Here is a 16056-nt window from a genome sequence, read left to right on the forward strand (position 1 = left end):
TCGGACGAACAAGGGCGGTACATATTCCTAAAAACACTCATGGCTAACAAAATTTTTACATTTGCCAATTTGTACTTTCCTAATCAGGGACAGGTGGGGTTCGCTTCCAGAGCTCTCCGGGAACTCGCAGAATTCGCAGAAGGAACACCGATCGTGCTAGGCGGTGATTTCAATATGTGCATGGAACCCCGACTAGACTCCTCCACGGGACGCTCAACGCTAACAAAAGCAGCTATTCGCAAGGTACAGAGGATACTTGTAAGTATGGACCTAATCGACCTATGGCGCATTCTCCACCCGGGTAAGCGTGACTACAGTTTTCACTCCATGGCACACAATTCATACAGCAGGATTGACTACGTATTTATATCACACGGTCTGCTCGACGGGGCCCCCAGGTGCTCCATGGACATATTCCTCTGGTCGGACCACTCCCCAGTATTTGCATCCTTGGGCCCGGGGGACACTGAGAGGGGGACCCATACCTGGAGGCTTAACGACAGTCTACTTAAAGACACGGCATGCGTACAGGATGTTAGAAAGACCATAGAAAATTTTAAAAAGGATCATGTATCTGACCCCACCAGCGCCCCAATTAAGTGGGAAACCCTAAAATGTGTGTTGAGAGGCGTTTTTATCTCACACAGCGCTAGGATTAAAAAAGACCACACCGCACGCCTCACTCAATTAATAAGGGAACTTAACGAAAAGGAAATCTTCAATAAAGCAGCCTCGTCCGCTGTCCTTCAAACAGAAATATCGGAACTCCGGAACAAAATCCTGGACATACTAGATAAAAGAGCCCTAAGCAATAGAGATAAATTGAAAGCCGGATATTATGAATACGGGGACAAGAGTGGTAGCTGGCTTGCCAGAGCATTACACCCAAGAACGGCCCACCCACACATACACTCCATTAACTCAGCGAGAGGAGGGAGGGTACACGCTCCGCAAGAAATATTGGGAGAATTCAGATCATTTTACTCTAGACTATACAACATAAGCGAGGCGGGGGCGGGAACGGAGAGCCAACATACACGGGCGTTGTCAGAGTACCTGGACTCCCATGCCCCGGAGTCCCTCTCACAAGAGGAATCCGAGGGCATGGAAAAAGATTTCGAGCCAGAGGAACTCAAACGCGTACTTTCAGAAATTAAACCGGGGAAAAGCCCAGGCCCGGACGGGTACTCCCCGAGATTCTATAAGACTTGCGGAGACCTGATTTCAGATATGTTACTGAAGGCCTTCAACGAGGTCTCGGGGGGCTGCCCCTTCCCGTCCCAAGCCCTACAGGCACACATAGTCCTGATACCTAAGCCCGGGAAGGACCCCATGTCGTGCGGCAGTTACCGACCAATTTCTCTCATCAACTGTGACTTAAAAATGTTTTAAAAAATGATAGCAAACAGGCTAAACCCCGCAATTCCCCGAATTATCCACGGAGACCAGGTGGGCTTTGTCTTAGGGAGAGAAGCGAGAGACAACTCCATAAAGACCCTGGCCCTAATCGACCGGGCAAGAAAGAAAAGAACCCCTCTATGCCTCCTCTCCGTCGACGCTGAAAAAGCGTTCGACAGAATCAGTTGGCAATTTCTCGAAGCGACCCTCCGTAGGGTGGGACTCGGCACCAGAGCTTTAAATCAGATAATGGCTCTATATCATCGCCCCTCGGCACAGGTCAGGGTCAATGGTAAGTTGTCAACTCCATTCGAGGTTAGGAACGGCACACGACAGGGGTGTCCCCTGTCCCCCACATTATATATCATAGTTATGGAAGTTCTAGCCAACGCAATTAGGAACAACCCGTCTATACGCGGAATACAGACTGGTAGAGAGGAACGCAAATTATCGCTTTACGCAGACGACCTCCTGTTATATGCCACTGAACCACATGTCAGCTTCCCCAATATTATGCAGGAGTTCGCTACGTTTGGCCAGTTCAGCAACTATAAGGTAAATGCTCAGAAGTCGGTAGTCCTAAATATTACCATCCCACAACAGGAAGTCAGCAATATGGCCGCAGCTTTCCCATTCCAATGGAGAAGCGATTCATTCAAGTATTTGGGAATCCATATCCCAACCGACCCAACCCAGCTGTTTGAGTTGAACTACAAACCGCTGCTACTGACCCTGAAAAAGGACATGGAGGGCTGGGCAAGAGGCTCGCTATCATGGTTTGGTAGGATGAGTGCGGTTAAGATGGATATCCTCCCTAGGATATTGTACATCTTTCAATCAGCACCGTGTAACCCCCCGAAAATCTTTTTCAACAGGCTGAGAAGTTTGATACTCCGATTCATATGGAGGGGAGGCTCCAAAAGACTCAGCCATAAAAGCCTATCCAAACCAAAAACAAAGGGAGGGGTGGGCCTACCTGACCTACATCTATACCACAAAGCCACGATCGGAACCCTAATACTAGACCTGCACCACCATGAATCAGATAAAATATGGGTACAAATCGAAAACGAGAATAATACCTTCTCACCAAAAGGAGCATTCTGGATCCCGAAGGGGGTCAATTGGGAGAGGGCGGAGGCATCGGGCCTGATGATCACCCTGCTGGGGGCATGGAAGGGGGGCTGCCAGACAACGGTTCCGGGTCCCCTAACCCCCTTAACTGGAAACCCACAAATTCCAGCAACAATGGGCACTCGTAGCCTGGGATTCCTGCCCAATGGAACGGAAGCTAGGATAGGGGAGGTGGTGGACGCCCGGGGCATGCGAGACCTGGCGACTATACAGGGGACAGGAGGCATTCCCCCGGGCTCATGGATGCAATATTTGCAGGTTCGTAGCTACCTAGGAAAAGTGAGGCCGGAACGGGGGTGGAGCCTAAACCTTACCCCGTTTGAGGAACTATGCAGCAGAAGGGAGGCGCCCAAGCATACCGTGTCAATATTATATAGCCAGCTACTGGAGGAGAAGCTGGGTGGTCACACCCCCAGGTGGGTTGCCGCATGGGAAGAGGTCCTGGGTAGATCCTTTCCCGGAGAGCTCTGGAGCAAAGCTTTCCAGCACACCCATAAGATGTCGGTGGCAAGTAGGCTGCAGGAGCTGAACTTTAAGATTTTGTCAAGATGGTACATGACACCAGAGAGGCTCCACGCCCTATTCCCATCGGCTTCAAATATGTGCTGGCGATGCCACAGAGAAGTGGGCTCGATGCTACATATATGGTGGGAGTGCCCCATGATCAGACCCATCTGGCGAGACATGAGAAAACTATACGAGAAAGTGTGCAGGGAATCACTGACCCTGACACCTGAGGTGGCACTTCTATCCTTCCCTCCACTAGGCGCCCAATCACTCAAAAAAGGCCTGCTGAAATATTTCATTATGGCCACGAGGCAAGTGATACCCAGATTCTGGAAAAAGGACACAGAAATCCCTAGATGCGCATGGGTGGGGGCCTTAGACGAGATCGAAAGATTAGAGAGAATAAGATCACAGGAAGACACAACCGGAGCCGAGAATTTCTACCGCACCTGGGCAGTCTGGATAGATGCACGTAACTCTCCTCTAATCACCAGGTGGCTACAAGACGGCAACTGTGAGTAGCCAACTCATATCTCGAGTAGTGGGACAACCAAAAGGCACTAGCCTGGATCCCCCCCCTCGACACCCCCCCCTTCCCCGCCCACCCCGTATCTCATACCTCCCCTTGTCTGTTAACTATCAGAACATAACGCACATATTAACCTATTGCTTTTCATAATGTTTTTCTTGTTTCTTCTTTATTAGTTGCAGCATTAAGCCGGTGATGTGTATATCACACCACTTTCATAAAATGTTAAAGTAATGTTATATATGCAACATAAAACCAATAAAAATATGTTGGAAAAAAATGAAAACACATATGTTTGGTATCCTTTTGTCCTGGCCAATAAATTGGACTCTCTTTTTATCCTGCACAGCAAACGTGTAAAAAAAGAAACAAAACCCTAGTCAACATGCTTTTTTTGCACCTTCCTGTAATGAAAGTGATTTTTAAAAAGCAATACATATTCCCAAAATGGTATACGTGCAAAATAAAAAATATTTTTTTAAAAAAGGGTTTTAATTGTTTAAAAGTGAAAAAAAAAATGAAATTTTGGTTTTGTCGTAACCATGCCAATCCACTCTAAAAAATTATCATGTTATTCAGGGCTTATTTACACAAACGTATAGCGGTTGGGTTTTCACGCATGGCTGATATACGCTTCCATCTATGCAGTTCCACCCCTTCCCTCCTCCTCACCGGCTCTCTGCCTCTCTCCTTCAGTCCTTTGTTTGCAATGGGAGTGGGTGGGATGGAGGCGGAGCTAAGCTCTGCTCTGTCCTGCCCACTCCCATTGCTGCTCCGAGGGGAGGAGAGAGACAGAGAGCAGGTGAGTGGGAGGGAGGGGGGGGGGGGGTTGCAGAGAACTGCTTAGATGGGAGTGTATATTGGCCGGGCGTGAAGACCCGACTGACATATGCTGTATGATTGAATGCTGTAAAAAAGATGAAGAAAAACAAACAATGACAGTACAAAAATAAGTGAATAAAAGTTATACAGTACATTCATATGTACCCAGAAAATGTTACCAATAACAACAGCAGAAAAACGGAATTAAATGTTTTTTTTTCTCCATTGATTTAAATGGGTTTTGAAAAGACAGAAATCCTTCCGTTCTGTTTTAAAAACTGAACCAAAAGCACAATGTGCAGCGCCCGAGCCCGCTCCATACACACTACAGGACTGCAGGACGTGTTTATAGTCGTTCAGTGGTCCTAAAAAAGTTAAAGAATGTTTTACGAGTAGTCATTACAGAGTCTTTATGATGTACGCCAGAACCTAGCATACATTATAGCAGAAACCTTTTGCCAAGGGTTTTGGTGCAGGCCTGCTGTGGATTTCACCCTTTACATTGTAAAGGGTCAGATCTACAGCACACAATTAACATGCTGTGGACTTGAAAACTGCAGTGTATGTCAATTCTGCTGCAGATGCCACGTGGATAAGATTTATTAAAATTGAAATAATGAATTCCATAGCATTTCCATTCCATGTGAAGATACTTTTATGCATATCTTTGGCCCCATGGCTTTGTGGGGACGTAGGCGTGGGTGTGCTGGAAAGGGTTGTGGCCCACGTGATATTGTGTACCAAAAATTGGCCCAAAATTTAGACGCATAAAGTAGGCCAACTAATAGGTGGCATAAAGTTAGATTTAAGTTTAAAGATGCACCAGATTTGTCATTCAGCAGAATCACTGTGATTAAACCTGGCACGTCTTAAGACGAAGGCCGGGCTCACACGACCATATGATGAGCGCGTATTACACAGGCATTGTACGCCCTTAATATATGCAGTAACTCGCAGGCAATCAATTACATTGCCTTACGCAAACCAGATCACATTAGCGTGTTGGAATTGCATAATACGGGATCGCTGAAAAAAAACCCGCAGCATGTTCTACTTTGCTGCGTATGTACGCAAGGTAAAGCCCATTGTTCTCTATGGGTGTGTATATACGCAGGTGTACTGCACATGACAGAGTGCAAGAGTATGTGATCACGCGCAGTACAATTTTGCTGCAATGTTGGGCAGTATGCAGGATCATATCCGGCTCCACAGCTATAAAAGAAGGGGCTAACCTATTTGAGCGGCAAAGATGGAGCCAACTCGTTTGAGGGGCCACGGAGTGTGTGATGGGCACGGTGAGGCCACAGAGTGTGTGATGGGCAAGGTGAGGCCACGGAGTGTGTGATGGGCACGGTGGAGGCCACGGAGTGTGTGATGGGCACGGTGGAGGCCACGGAGTGTGTGATGGGCACGGTGGAGGCCACGGAGTGTGTGATGGGCACGGTGGAGGCCACGGTGTGATGGGTACGGTGGAGGCCACGGTGTGTGTGATGGGCACGGTAGAGGCCACGGTGTGTGTGATGGGCACGGTGGAGGCCACGGAGTGTGTGTGATGGGCACGGTGGGCCCACGGAGTGTGTGATGGGCACAAAAGGGGTCAAACAGAGTTTTAGGTGCTCAGAATGCACCCACCATGAATATCAGTTGCACAGTAGGGGCATTATTACTTTGTGGTGTGAAGAAAAGGGGAATTATCGGACTATAAAGTGGTCTCTTAAACAATAGTTAAATGTATATAGTATTATTAGACTTTACTGGGAGCTATATCTCAGTACTGGTGTCCTATAGTGATATAACAATAGTGTACTTGAATAGAAAAGTATGGATGCACTACACTGTGGTATGGCTTGGGGGCCCCAGAAAATAGATTTCAATTTTGTGTGTGGCCCCTGAAACACAATTGGAAAGTTAGAGTAGCATGTGAGAAGCAAAAATCTGCTTTCCAGACCTCTCAAAGTCCTTTGGGACTGCTGCTATGACTGAAGTAAGGAAAGCAGACGACAGTGGATGACTTCCTAGATGATCTGCCGCTATCCTAGCAGAAGGGGGCCACTTTCTTTACTTCAGTCATAGAGGCGATCTTTGGTTGATGCTAGTTGCATAATGACTAGTTGCATATCAAAGTCAGGTGTCTGTGTCATGAGTTAGTGTCAGGTGTCAAAGTGAGAAAAATTTGAGAAAAAATCAGACTTTCATTAATATTTTTAACTGACGGTACCATACGTTGTATCAATTCTCCCACTTATTTTGGAGATTTTTCAACTTCTGTTTAGAGAGATGATCAGATATTAGTTGTTAAGATTCTACTTTGAGGCTGATTGCTAGTTTTGTATGTTTCATTGAGGTGTGCTGCTTTAGATAGACTGCTTTTTTCTTCGTTCAGTCATGAAGTCATGCCTTAAGAAGCCACAGTTGTATTAAGTTTCAGTCCCTCATTTGACATGTTCTAAATGACATCTCCTATTTTAACTTGCATACTACTGCAATACTTTTTACATTACTTACATACTGGTATATTTTATACAAAATATGGCATAAACCTTTTAATTTATATGGGGGAAACCCAGCCTTCAAGAATGAGAACATACATTAGTGCTGCTCATGATTGATTTGCGTCTGTTCATTCAATGAAAGACCATAATCTGTGGGGATGTTTGGAACATATAGTATTTCACAGGCCTTTAACATGTATAGCCTTTCTTTGACTTGAGTTTGAACTTTGCATTTGTAGGTCTTTGGTTATGTTCCAAGCTGGGTGCCTAGCCACATCTGGATGTAATATTTGGAATGGGTAACCTATACTTTTTCAAAACGGAAGATATTGAACATCTTGTGGTCATGTACAATGTAATCAGCTGACTTGGTAATTTAGATAGATATCTTTAGAATAAATCATGCATTTAGTTCTTGCATTCAACTCTCTGTACTTCTTTACAATTCTATACTTAGTCTTATTTTGTTTGAGCCAAGAGACTATCATTAAAGGCTGATTTATCTCAATCCTTGTCGCTACTACAGTTACAGCACTTCTATATTATGACATATCATAAAAATGTATTTCTACAAACTGCCACCCCCTTGTCATGTCACTTGAAAATGTTATTTAGAAAGAGCACTAGTAATATTTCATATAATGCTTCGCTTACAAAAATCTTAACCTTCTTTTGCACCAAATGCGACAAAATGATGTATAATGAATGTTATATAATTTTTAACATTTTATTTTCACATGTAAAACTATACAAGAAGATTGATTTAAAGAGGGTTTGTCATTTGAAAAAAAATCAATACTTACCTATTCCTCCCCAGGCAGACTTCTTACTGCATCTTCTCCTCACTGATCTTCTGGCTTCTTCAGTCCCCCGGGTCACCTCACCACAAGCTGGCCTGATCCTCTTCTTCTTCCTGTTGTGTAGCATCCATTAGCTGCAGTTCATTTCCTGCAGGGCACTGATTGCTGCAAGTGACGTAGTGTTCACTGCCTAGCTGGGAATGCTGATACATCGGCAGCCTGCTTTAGCGTGCATGCGCGATATCTCACTGCTAGTGTTTCATGTAGTATATGAAGCACTAGACATTGTGCAAGGGCAGTTGCACTAAAGCAAACTCACGAGCATTCGGCATTCCCTGCTAGGCAGTGAACGCTGTGTACATTGCCCTGTAGGAAGCAGAATGTCGGAAATGTACACTTCGTCACAGGAAGAAGAGGATCCGGCGAGCTTGCAATTACATGACCCAGGGAACTGGAGGAGCCAGAAGATCGGTAAGCTGAAGATCTGGTAAGCAGAATGCAAGTATAGACAGTTTTTACTTAATGATGAAACCCCTTTAAGCTTTCTGTAGGGTCAGTTATAATTTTTTATTTTGCTCATTTGAGCTGGGACACTACAGGGCCCATATTATAGGGGTCCAAACTTTCAGAAGCCCTTCCAGAGGTCACTGTGTATTCTACTGAAGCAACTTGTTATTGAGGAACACCATACTGTCAGCAGTCAGGACCTAGAAGGACCTCCGAGCTGACTAGCCTATCAGGGGACACTAAGGGTACATCAACACCTTTGGATTACAGTAGCAGCAAAGTGGGATAAGGTTTAAAGAAATTTCATCCACACACTGCTGAGAAGAACCTGTGTGGAAATCCGCATGTGAATTTCACTGGGAATCTTCAGGATTTCACTGCAAATTCTGTCAACTCCGTGCAGATTTTTTTGGCTACAAAATAAGTTTGGAGTGTACTTACCTCAAGTGTTGACCGAACATCCAGTTGTGTCCTAACGCAGTGTGTTATGTATTACAGTACAGATTGATTACGCTTTATTACACTTTTTGTAGTCCCACTAGGGCAGTTGAAGCTGTGATCACTTAATCACATCCATAAAGTATTACGGTATAAGTATTATGGTATACTTGGTATTCTAAAGCATTATTAACTTTGAGTGATTTAGTGAAAGTTAATATATTGGGCTATGTTTCTGAAACAAGGTGTTGAAATATACAGTAGTGCCTTGACATACGAGTTTAATCCGTTCTGAGACGGAGCTTATAAGCCAAAAACTCGTATGTCAGAGCACTTTTCCCCATTGAAATGCATTGAAACGCTAGTAATGCGTTTCAATACATTTCAATGGGGAAACTAACTAAAAGTTTAAAAAAAATTAAATTAATACTCCCCTACCGCCAGCGTTCTGTGATGATCTGTGGTGCTGCTGCAGGCTGCCGCATCCTGTTCCACGCTGACAGAGCATTGCTTCCTGGATGCGGGGCTTGAATGTCCCGTCTCCAGCAAGCTAATGCTCTGATTGGTTAACCCAGCGCTGGCTTTCATTGGCTAACGTGGCACTGAGTTAACCAATCAGAGCATTAGCTTGCCGGAAGCGGGGCATTCAAACCCCGCATCCAGAAAGCAATGCTCTGTCGGCGTGGAAGAGGGAGCGACATCCTGCAGCAGCACCGCAGACCATCACGAGGATGAAACACCAGCGATAGGTGAGTATAGACCCACCTAAGCCTCAGCTTGTGAGTTTTTACTCGTAAATCGGAGCAAAAATTCGGGATAGAGCCTGCTCGCAAGTCAAAAAACTCACAAGCTGAGGCGCTCGTATCCCGAGGTACACTGTACCTCCAATTATAATTAGCTCAATAGTACAGGTAAGTATTAGAAAACTTGTAATATATATTTATAGAAACCCTTTTTATCAACCTTGTATGTAAAATATTATACTGTAGATGACATTATTTTTTCATGAACTTTGTTTAGCCGTGTAATATCCAAAAGAGCATCGGTGGAGACACACACCTATCTGAATGTTTTTCCCAATGCAGATTTTTATCCAAAAAGAAGAATTTAATGGCTCTGAATAGATCATGTAATCTGTTTGGCACCAATCCTGCCATTATGTTATTTTACTTAACAGTGTGTCTCACATTGTTTATTAAAATGTTGCATGGCAACTTAGAAATATGTATTCTATCTGGCAAAATGCTTTCTCATACGTGTTTGCCTAAGTTTTATGTGTTAACTAACTTTTATAAAAAGTTCAATAAGAATTGAACTAGAAAGAAATGTTGCATGGCTAATGATAAATATGTACAATGCACCATATACTTCATTAACCCCATAACAGGCATATTAAAATACAAAAAACTCCTGGAAATATCACTTTTTTTTGTAGATTTTGAATGCATGCATTAGGGCTCATGCCCACTGCTGCCGCGGGAGTACCACTGTTGTAAACAAAACGCGGCCGCAGGCGATCGCGAAAAAACATGGTCTGCATCAATAGGTTAATGGAGACCTCCCACGGCGGAAATCCACGTGAAAAAGAACATACTGCGGTTTCTTTCCCCGCAGTTGAAATCTGCAGTAAAATTTCACGTGTCGGCATTAGCAGGTTAGGTTCAATAACATACCGCCACGAATTTATGCCTCGGGAACCGTGGTAAAAATCCAGTTGTGGGCATTAGCCCTTATGTCAATATTTGTGCTTCATAACACAGTTCATTTTTAACTCCTTATGACGTAACTAATTTTAGCCTTAAGAACCAGAAATTTGGTAAATTTAATGGCTTTTTCCTTTTAAAGGAAAACATTTTGGGCTAATGTGAAGGGGGTGTTGCGATGTCAGTGTGGCAGGCGGGGGTTGACGATGACACAGCGGCACACTCAATCCATGTAAAGTTCGAATAACTTTATTTACTTGTGTTTGCACTGAAATTACTTGCTGAAAAGTCATCAGCCACAGGCAGCACATACACTTGGTGCTATGAAAATAATAAACACTTGCCTATCAAGGCGCTAACTCAACAGTAGTTCCTCACTAACTACTACACCGTGGCATAGCACCACTACATGTAACACAGTCGTCCTCTCGGGGAGTAGCTCCAACTCTCTCTCAAAGCCTGGCCCAGCTCTGGCTTCTGGCAGCAGCACTGCTGCCAGCTTGCAGTAAGGAATTGAATCTGGAAATTTTAACTACTCCAGCCACACCCACACCTTTTTTGCCCCCTGCAGGCCATTCTGTGCACATCCTTGGCACAGGGGTTGAAGTGTAACTGCTCTTTTAGATTACCTTAAAATAAGGGTGGGGACTAGTTGCTATGATTTCTCCCGTACACAATGAGAACAAGAGTCCTGCTCGCTTATCTCTCTTAAAGCTTATTCACACGGGTGATTTTCATGCCAGTGTACTGTCCATTTTTGCAAGAAACCGCACACAGAAAGCTCACTGACCCATTACACTCACTAGGCCTATGCAGTCCAATTGCTTGGATGTCAGTTACCTATTCAAGTCAGTGGATGTATGCAAAAAAAACCAGTGCACACAGAGATGATATCCGAGTACACTACATTTATCATGTATCATTGGGCCTCCTTTTGTTTTATTTGCACGAGAGAATAAAAGTGATGAAACATGGAAGAAAAAATGGACACATGCAACGCATACGACAGAGACTTATGAGTTCAAATAGATCAGTTTTTCACAGACCAAAACTGGATACCTTGTCTGAATAAGGCTGAATGTACACCAGCAGATTTGAATTGCCGAATCCAGAGCGGGCGATTGCCTCCAGATTCTGCAGTAAATACCGCCCATAGCATGCAATGCAAAAGTGATTCTTCACGCACATGAGCGGAAACCTATTGCAGCCGCTCGCGGATGAAAAATCACAGCATGCTCATATTCCTGCGGATTCCGCACAGACTGCTTCCATTGAAGTCAATGGAAGCTGTCTGACCCGCGGCCCGTCCGCAATTGACACTGCAAATGGGCCATGAATTACGCGGCCTTCCTTTCCACCCTCTCGCTCAATGGACTTCTATGGGTGGTATCTGTAACCTGATCTAGCAGTGTACAGTCTTCGGAGTAATGGCCTTTTTACACGGCATGATGATCATTCAGAATCGTTCAGGCTCCTACGGGAATTCCAACGATAATCATCGCGTGTAAACGCATGCAATGACTCAACAAGAATTGTTTAGTTTCTGCATACAAAAAAACTGAAAGACTGCTGTTCAGTCCAAACAGTTCACTTCTGAACGACTGTCTGCTTACAGTGAATGGAGGCGGGTGGGGGGAGAGCGAGCATCACTGGGACGAGTGTCGAGCATTGTTTGCCGTACAGCTTATCCCGTGTAAAAGGACCACCAGGACTTTATCAGTAAATTCTGAGTAAGTGAATAGATTAGTAGGGAAGATTAGAGGAGTTGGATAAATGAAGAAAGAAGCCTCTATTATTTTCTTAATTTTGATTGAGCTTTCATTTTTTGCAATCACTAGTACACTTACCTTTTGAAGAACTATCGGTGTAACTGTGGATCTGCTTATGCGGTTAACTAGCACATCATATGCTGATACATCAATAGGCTCACCGCAGAATGTATACTATGTTTCTTCATATGCGTTCCACATTGTGATTGTGGTCTTTGGCATAGCCGTATTTTGGACATCTCAGGATGTGCCTTTAGTGAACTGCAGATGGTACTTCAGTTTACTGTGCAGAGCAATGCTGTACTTGTTCCGTTAGGCAGTTTTTCAGCTAATTCTTTAGATTGCACTGCAGGTATTATTTTATAACTAGTGCACATCTGTACAACACAAGTTACGAACACTAGCAAGTTACAAGTGCTTTTAGTACAAGCTGAGTAATAAAACTTGGGAAGGATGAGGAAATGAATTTCTATAGCTTCCCATCACAATTTGCTGTAAATCTTGTCCTTCAGCTCTGTGTCTTATCAGGTGCCTGGCTGCGTGATTAGACAGAGAGAGTAGGCCAAATAGTGGAAGGGAGAAGTTATTTACTGCACCATGTGTACTCATCTAGGTTATACACAGCCGGACTGAAATCTCAGGGATTTTATTTTTGTGTTCACTTTTCATGTGTTTGTCACTAGAATTTGTCAGGCCATGTTGCCTTTATAGCATGTGCCTCCTGATGGTCCAGGGAGCCCACTGATTCCACAATCCCACTTCCTATTATGGGAGACAAACCTGGTACTATTGTATCTTGTCTCCACCACCAGAATGGGTGGAGACCTAGTGATGGGCTATATCCGCCCAGTGTATGCACACAAGCAAGTGATTATTTGCCTTTAGCAAGGTCCTAGTAGTGTGGGCATGGAGAGTTAGGGTTAGTTTTAGTGTTAGGCTTACATTATTAGCTATAAATGCTTCCATGTTAGAGTGGGGTTGAGTGGTAGGACCCTAGTGGCCAACGGACAATGGGAGTGCCAGGACCTGGACGGGAGTTAGCCCTGCAGCCAATTAGGAGCTGTGGGCGTGACCTGGCTGTCAAGCAGCTTTACGCTTGTCGACACCCATCACTTCCGGTGTCGACAAGGTACAACAGTACCGACAAATCTTAACTTTTGTGCTCTGAGGTCTGTTTGAGCACCAGTCTGGGAAGACACCAGAGTACAGGTAGGTCACCCTAAACTTCTGTGAAAGGTGGCCATGTGTACCTGATCCTTGCATAGCCTTTTGTTTAAAGGTCCTTCTGACAGATATTGAGTCTTTTTGCTTTTGATGAGCAGTTTTTTGCATTTTGAGTAATACCCCTTTTACATGAGCCGATTCTCATTTGCAGAAGTGAGTGACGTCCCTGCTAATTCCCTCGCAGATGTTAGTGTGCAGAATTTTTAGACAGGCAGACCATCGTTGAGAATTGTTCGTATCTCATTAACCTTTCACTCAGTGCGTCACATTCCTATGTGAAACACGGATTGGGGGAGCATTTAAACGTAACGAGAAGTGAGCAAGCCGACGATGATTTTTATGCAGAGTGAAACTGAGTGAGAAGCGAAACGTGCGCGATGGCTCATGTTTACACGTAGCGATTATTGCACACTTATTCATTTGAGCGAATTGTGAGTGACAATCGTTGCATGTAAATGGGCCTTAAAGTCTGATCTCTAGCTTTCATATATAATCTAAAATACAAGGAGCTGTTTATGAAACGCCGATTTCTCTTGTTTTTCAAGTTTACACTGCATGATCTTTACTGCAAGCTATTGTTATGAAGATCATCCGGTATAAATATATTATTACACAGTATGTACCATGTATCTGGACTACTAGAGCTTCTTATTTACATCCTCATACTAGAGTGTTTATTGGCCTTGGGGAAATAATTTAAGAGAAGGAAAATGGCTAGAATATTTTCATCCTCTATATAGTATCTCCTGGACATTACTAAATCCTATTTGTCCCCCGATGAAGAAAGTGCTAAGTAGTGCACCACAGGCAAATCCACAACTGCTCATTTTTATAAATGTTTTGGTGTTCTCAGCTTGTTGCTAAATTCATAATATTTTTTTATGAAAAGCAAAGTTTAGTTTTGCTGCCTGAAAAGTGCTGGAAGTGATCTTTTTTCGCCCTGCATCTAAATTGCTTATTATGAGGTGCCTAATACTGTATGTTGTATTTCTATACTCCCTGCGGTTCTACTACCCAAGGACAATGAAGAGAGGAATGAGTGTTTTTGTTGACTTCCCGCTGTACTTATAGTTTTTAATTAATATATATATTACACATTATAACAAACTAGGTTTTGTAGAGGACTAATATTTCTTTTGCATGCCTCACAGTCATTCTTATTTCTTTTTTGCAGTCTGTTACAAAGACTGGCCGGTTACTCATCAGTCACGAGGCTCCACTAACAGGAGGATTTGCATCTGAGATTAGTTCTACAGTACAAGTAAGTTGTTTTGTTTAAATCAAATGTATTCTTTTTTTTTAGTTTTAAAACAGTTGTAATATTTATTGTATTGTTGCATGACTTTTTAAGCAGTCACAGAATGTTGAAGGTCCTTTAAGAGAATCCGTCACAATTGAAAACGTCTCTAAACTACTGTAATGGTTACATAGCTCAAGGGAACAGATTCGGAATATGTAATTTTCAGCTTCCAACTCTCAGTCCCCGCTGTATTCCTGCAAAGCGTCTTTGCACTGTGTGCTACTGCATACCGAGGACTCCTGAGCTCTGCAGTGTAATGGAGAGCACTCCTAAGTATTTCAGTGCATGGGCTGATGCAGAATCAGACCAGGGGAATGCAAATGGGTCGAAAGATATAAAAATTCCATATTCTGAATCGGTTTCTTCTGAGCTATCCAACCATTGCAGTACTACAGGGCAGTTTTCCATGATGATTGATTCTCTTTAACCCCTTCCCAACTAACACCATACATACATGGTAGGTGTCGTCTTTGATGGCTGACACCTGGCGGCAGCAGATGGGATCAGAGATAACATGACAGCGGTTGGGAGCTCCCTCTGTCTCCCGAACTGCACTCCCCGCAATGAAATTGCGGTATATCTTTCAGTTACTGTAGCAACAGACGATTGTCAGTTCAAGTTCCCTATGAGGACTTAAGTAAAAATAGGAGTAATAAAGATTTTTTTAAAATAAAAATGTAAAAGTATTGAAAGTTTTAAAAATAACTTTTCCCAGTTGTCATGTCAAAAAATTAAAATAAATAAAAAAAACCAAACCTTATTATTGACTCATCCATAAAAGTCCAAAAATACACAATGCCAAAATTGTGCGTTTTTTGTTTTTTTTTAATCAACCTGTCACCAAAAAAAAAAATAAATGAATGAAAAGCTATATCAAAAAGTCATATGTACCCAATAGAAACTACAGCTTTCCCTGCAAAAAACAAGCCCTCACACAGGTTCATTGATGAAAAAAAAAATTATGAACATGGTGAAAAACCTTTAAAAAAAGATATAGTATAGATTATACTGTAATTGTACTGATCCATAGAACAAAGTTCATGCACTGTGAGCACTGTAAAAGTTAAACTTACCAAAAATGGCGCAATTTAATATTTTCACATTTTCCTTTACATTATACGGTACATTAAATGGCGCCATCAAAAGAATACAACTCGTCCCACAAAAAACAAGTCTTCATAAGTTAATTCAATGGGAAGATTTAAAAGTTATGGCTCTTAGAAGGCGAGGATGGAAAAACGAAAAAAAAAAGTAATAAATCTATGGTCCGAAAGTCTTTTCCAATGGCTCATCGTCTGGTTTCCGACAATCTGATGTTGTTGAGGATAGTTCATCTATGCACTAGTCCCAGAAAACTCCTTTAGACCAACTTTATTTCATAAATCTTATTTCAGTATTTTTTTATTTTCTCCTGGGTAGTGGGGGCTCATAGG

General features: G+C 43.1%; 1 protein-coding gene across 1 annotated transcript in view; it reads left to right on the forward strand.

Moving 5' to 3' along the window:
- BCKDHB (branched chain keto acid dehydrogenase E1 subunit beta) overlaps positions 1–16056 on the forward strand; it is a 201515-nt gene that overhangs the window by 147864 nt on the left and 37595 nt on the right. The window contains exon 9 of the mRNA XM_066604919.1: positions 14498–14584. Within this exon, the coding sequence (XP_066461016.1) occupies positions 14498–14584 (87 nt within the window). The remainder of the gene's footprint in view (positions 1–14497; positions 14585–16056) is intronic.

The sequence above is a fragment of the Eleutherodactylus coqui genome, chromosome 1, assembly GCF_035609145.1.
Source record: "Eleutherodactylus coqui strain aEleCoq1 chromosome 1, aEleCoq1.hap1, whole genome shotgun sequence".
Lineage (NCBI taxonomy): Eukaryota > Metazoa > Chordata > Amphibia > Anura > Eleutherodactylidae > Eleutherodactylus > Eleutherodactylus coqui.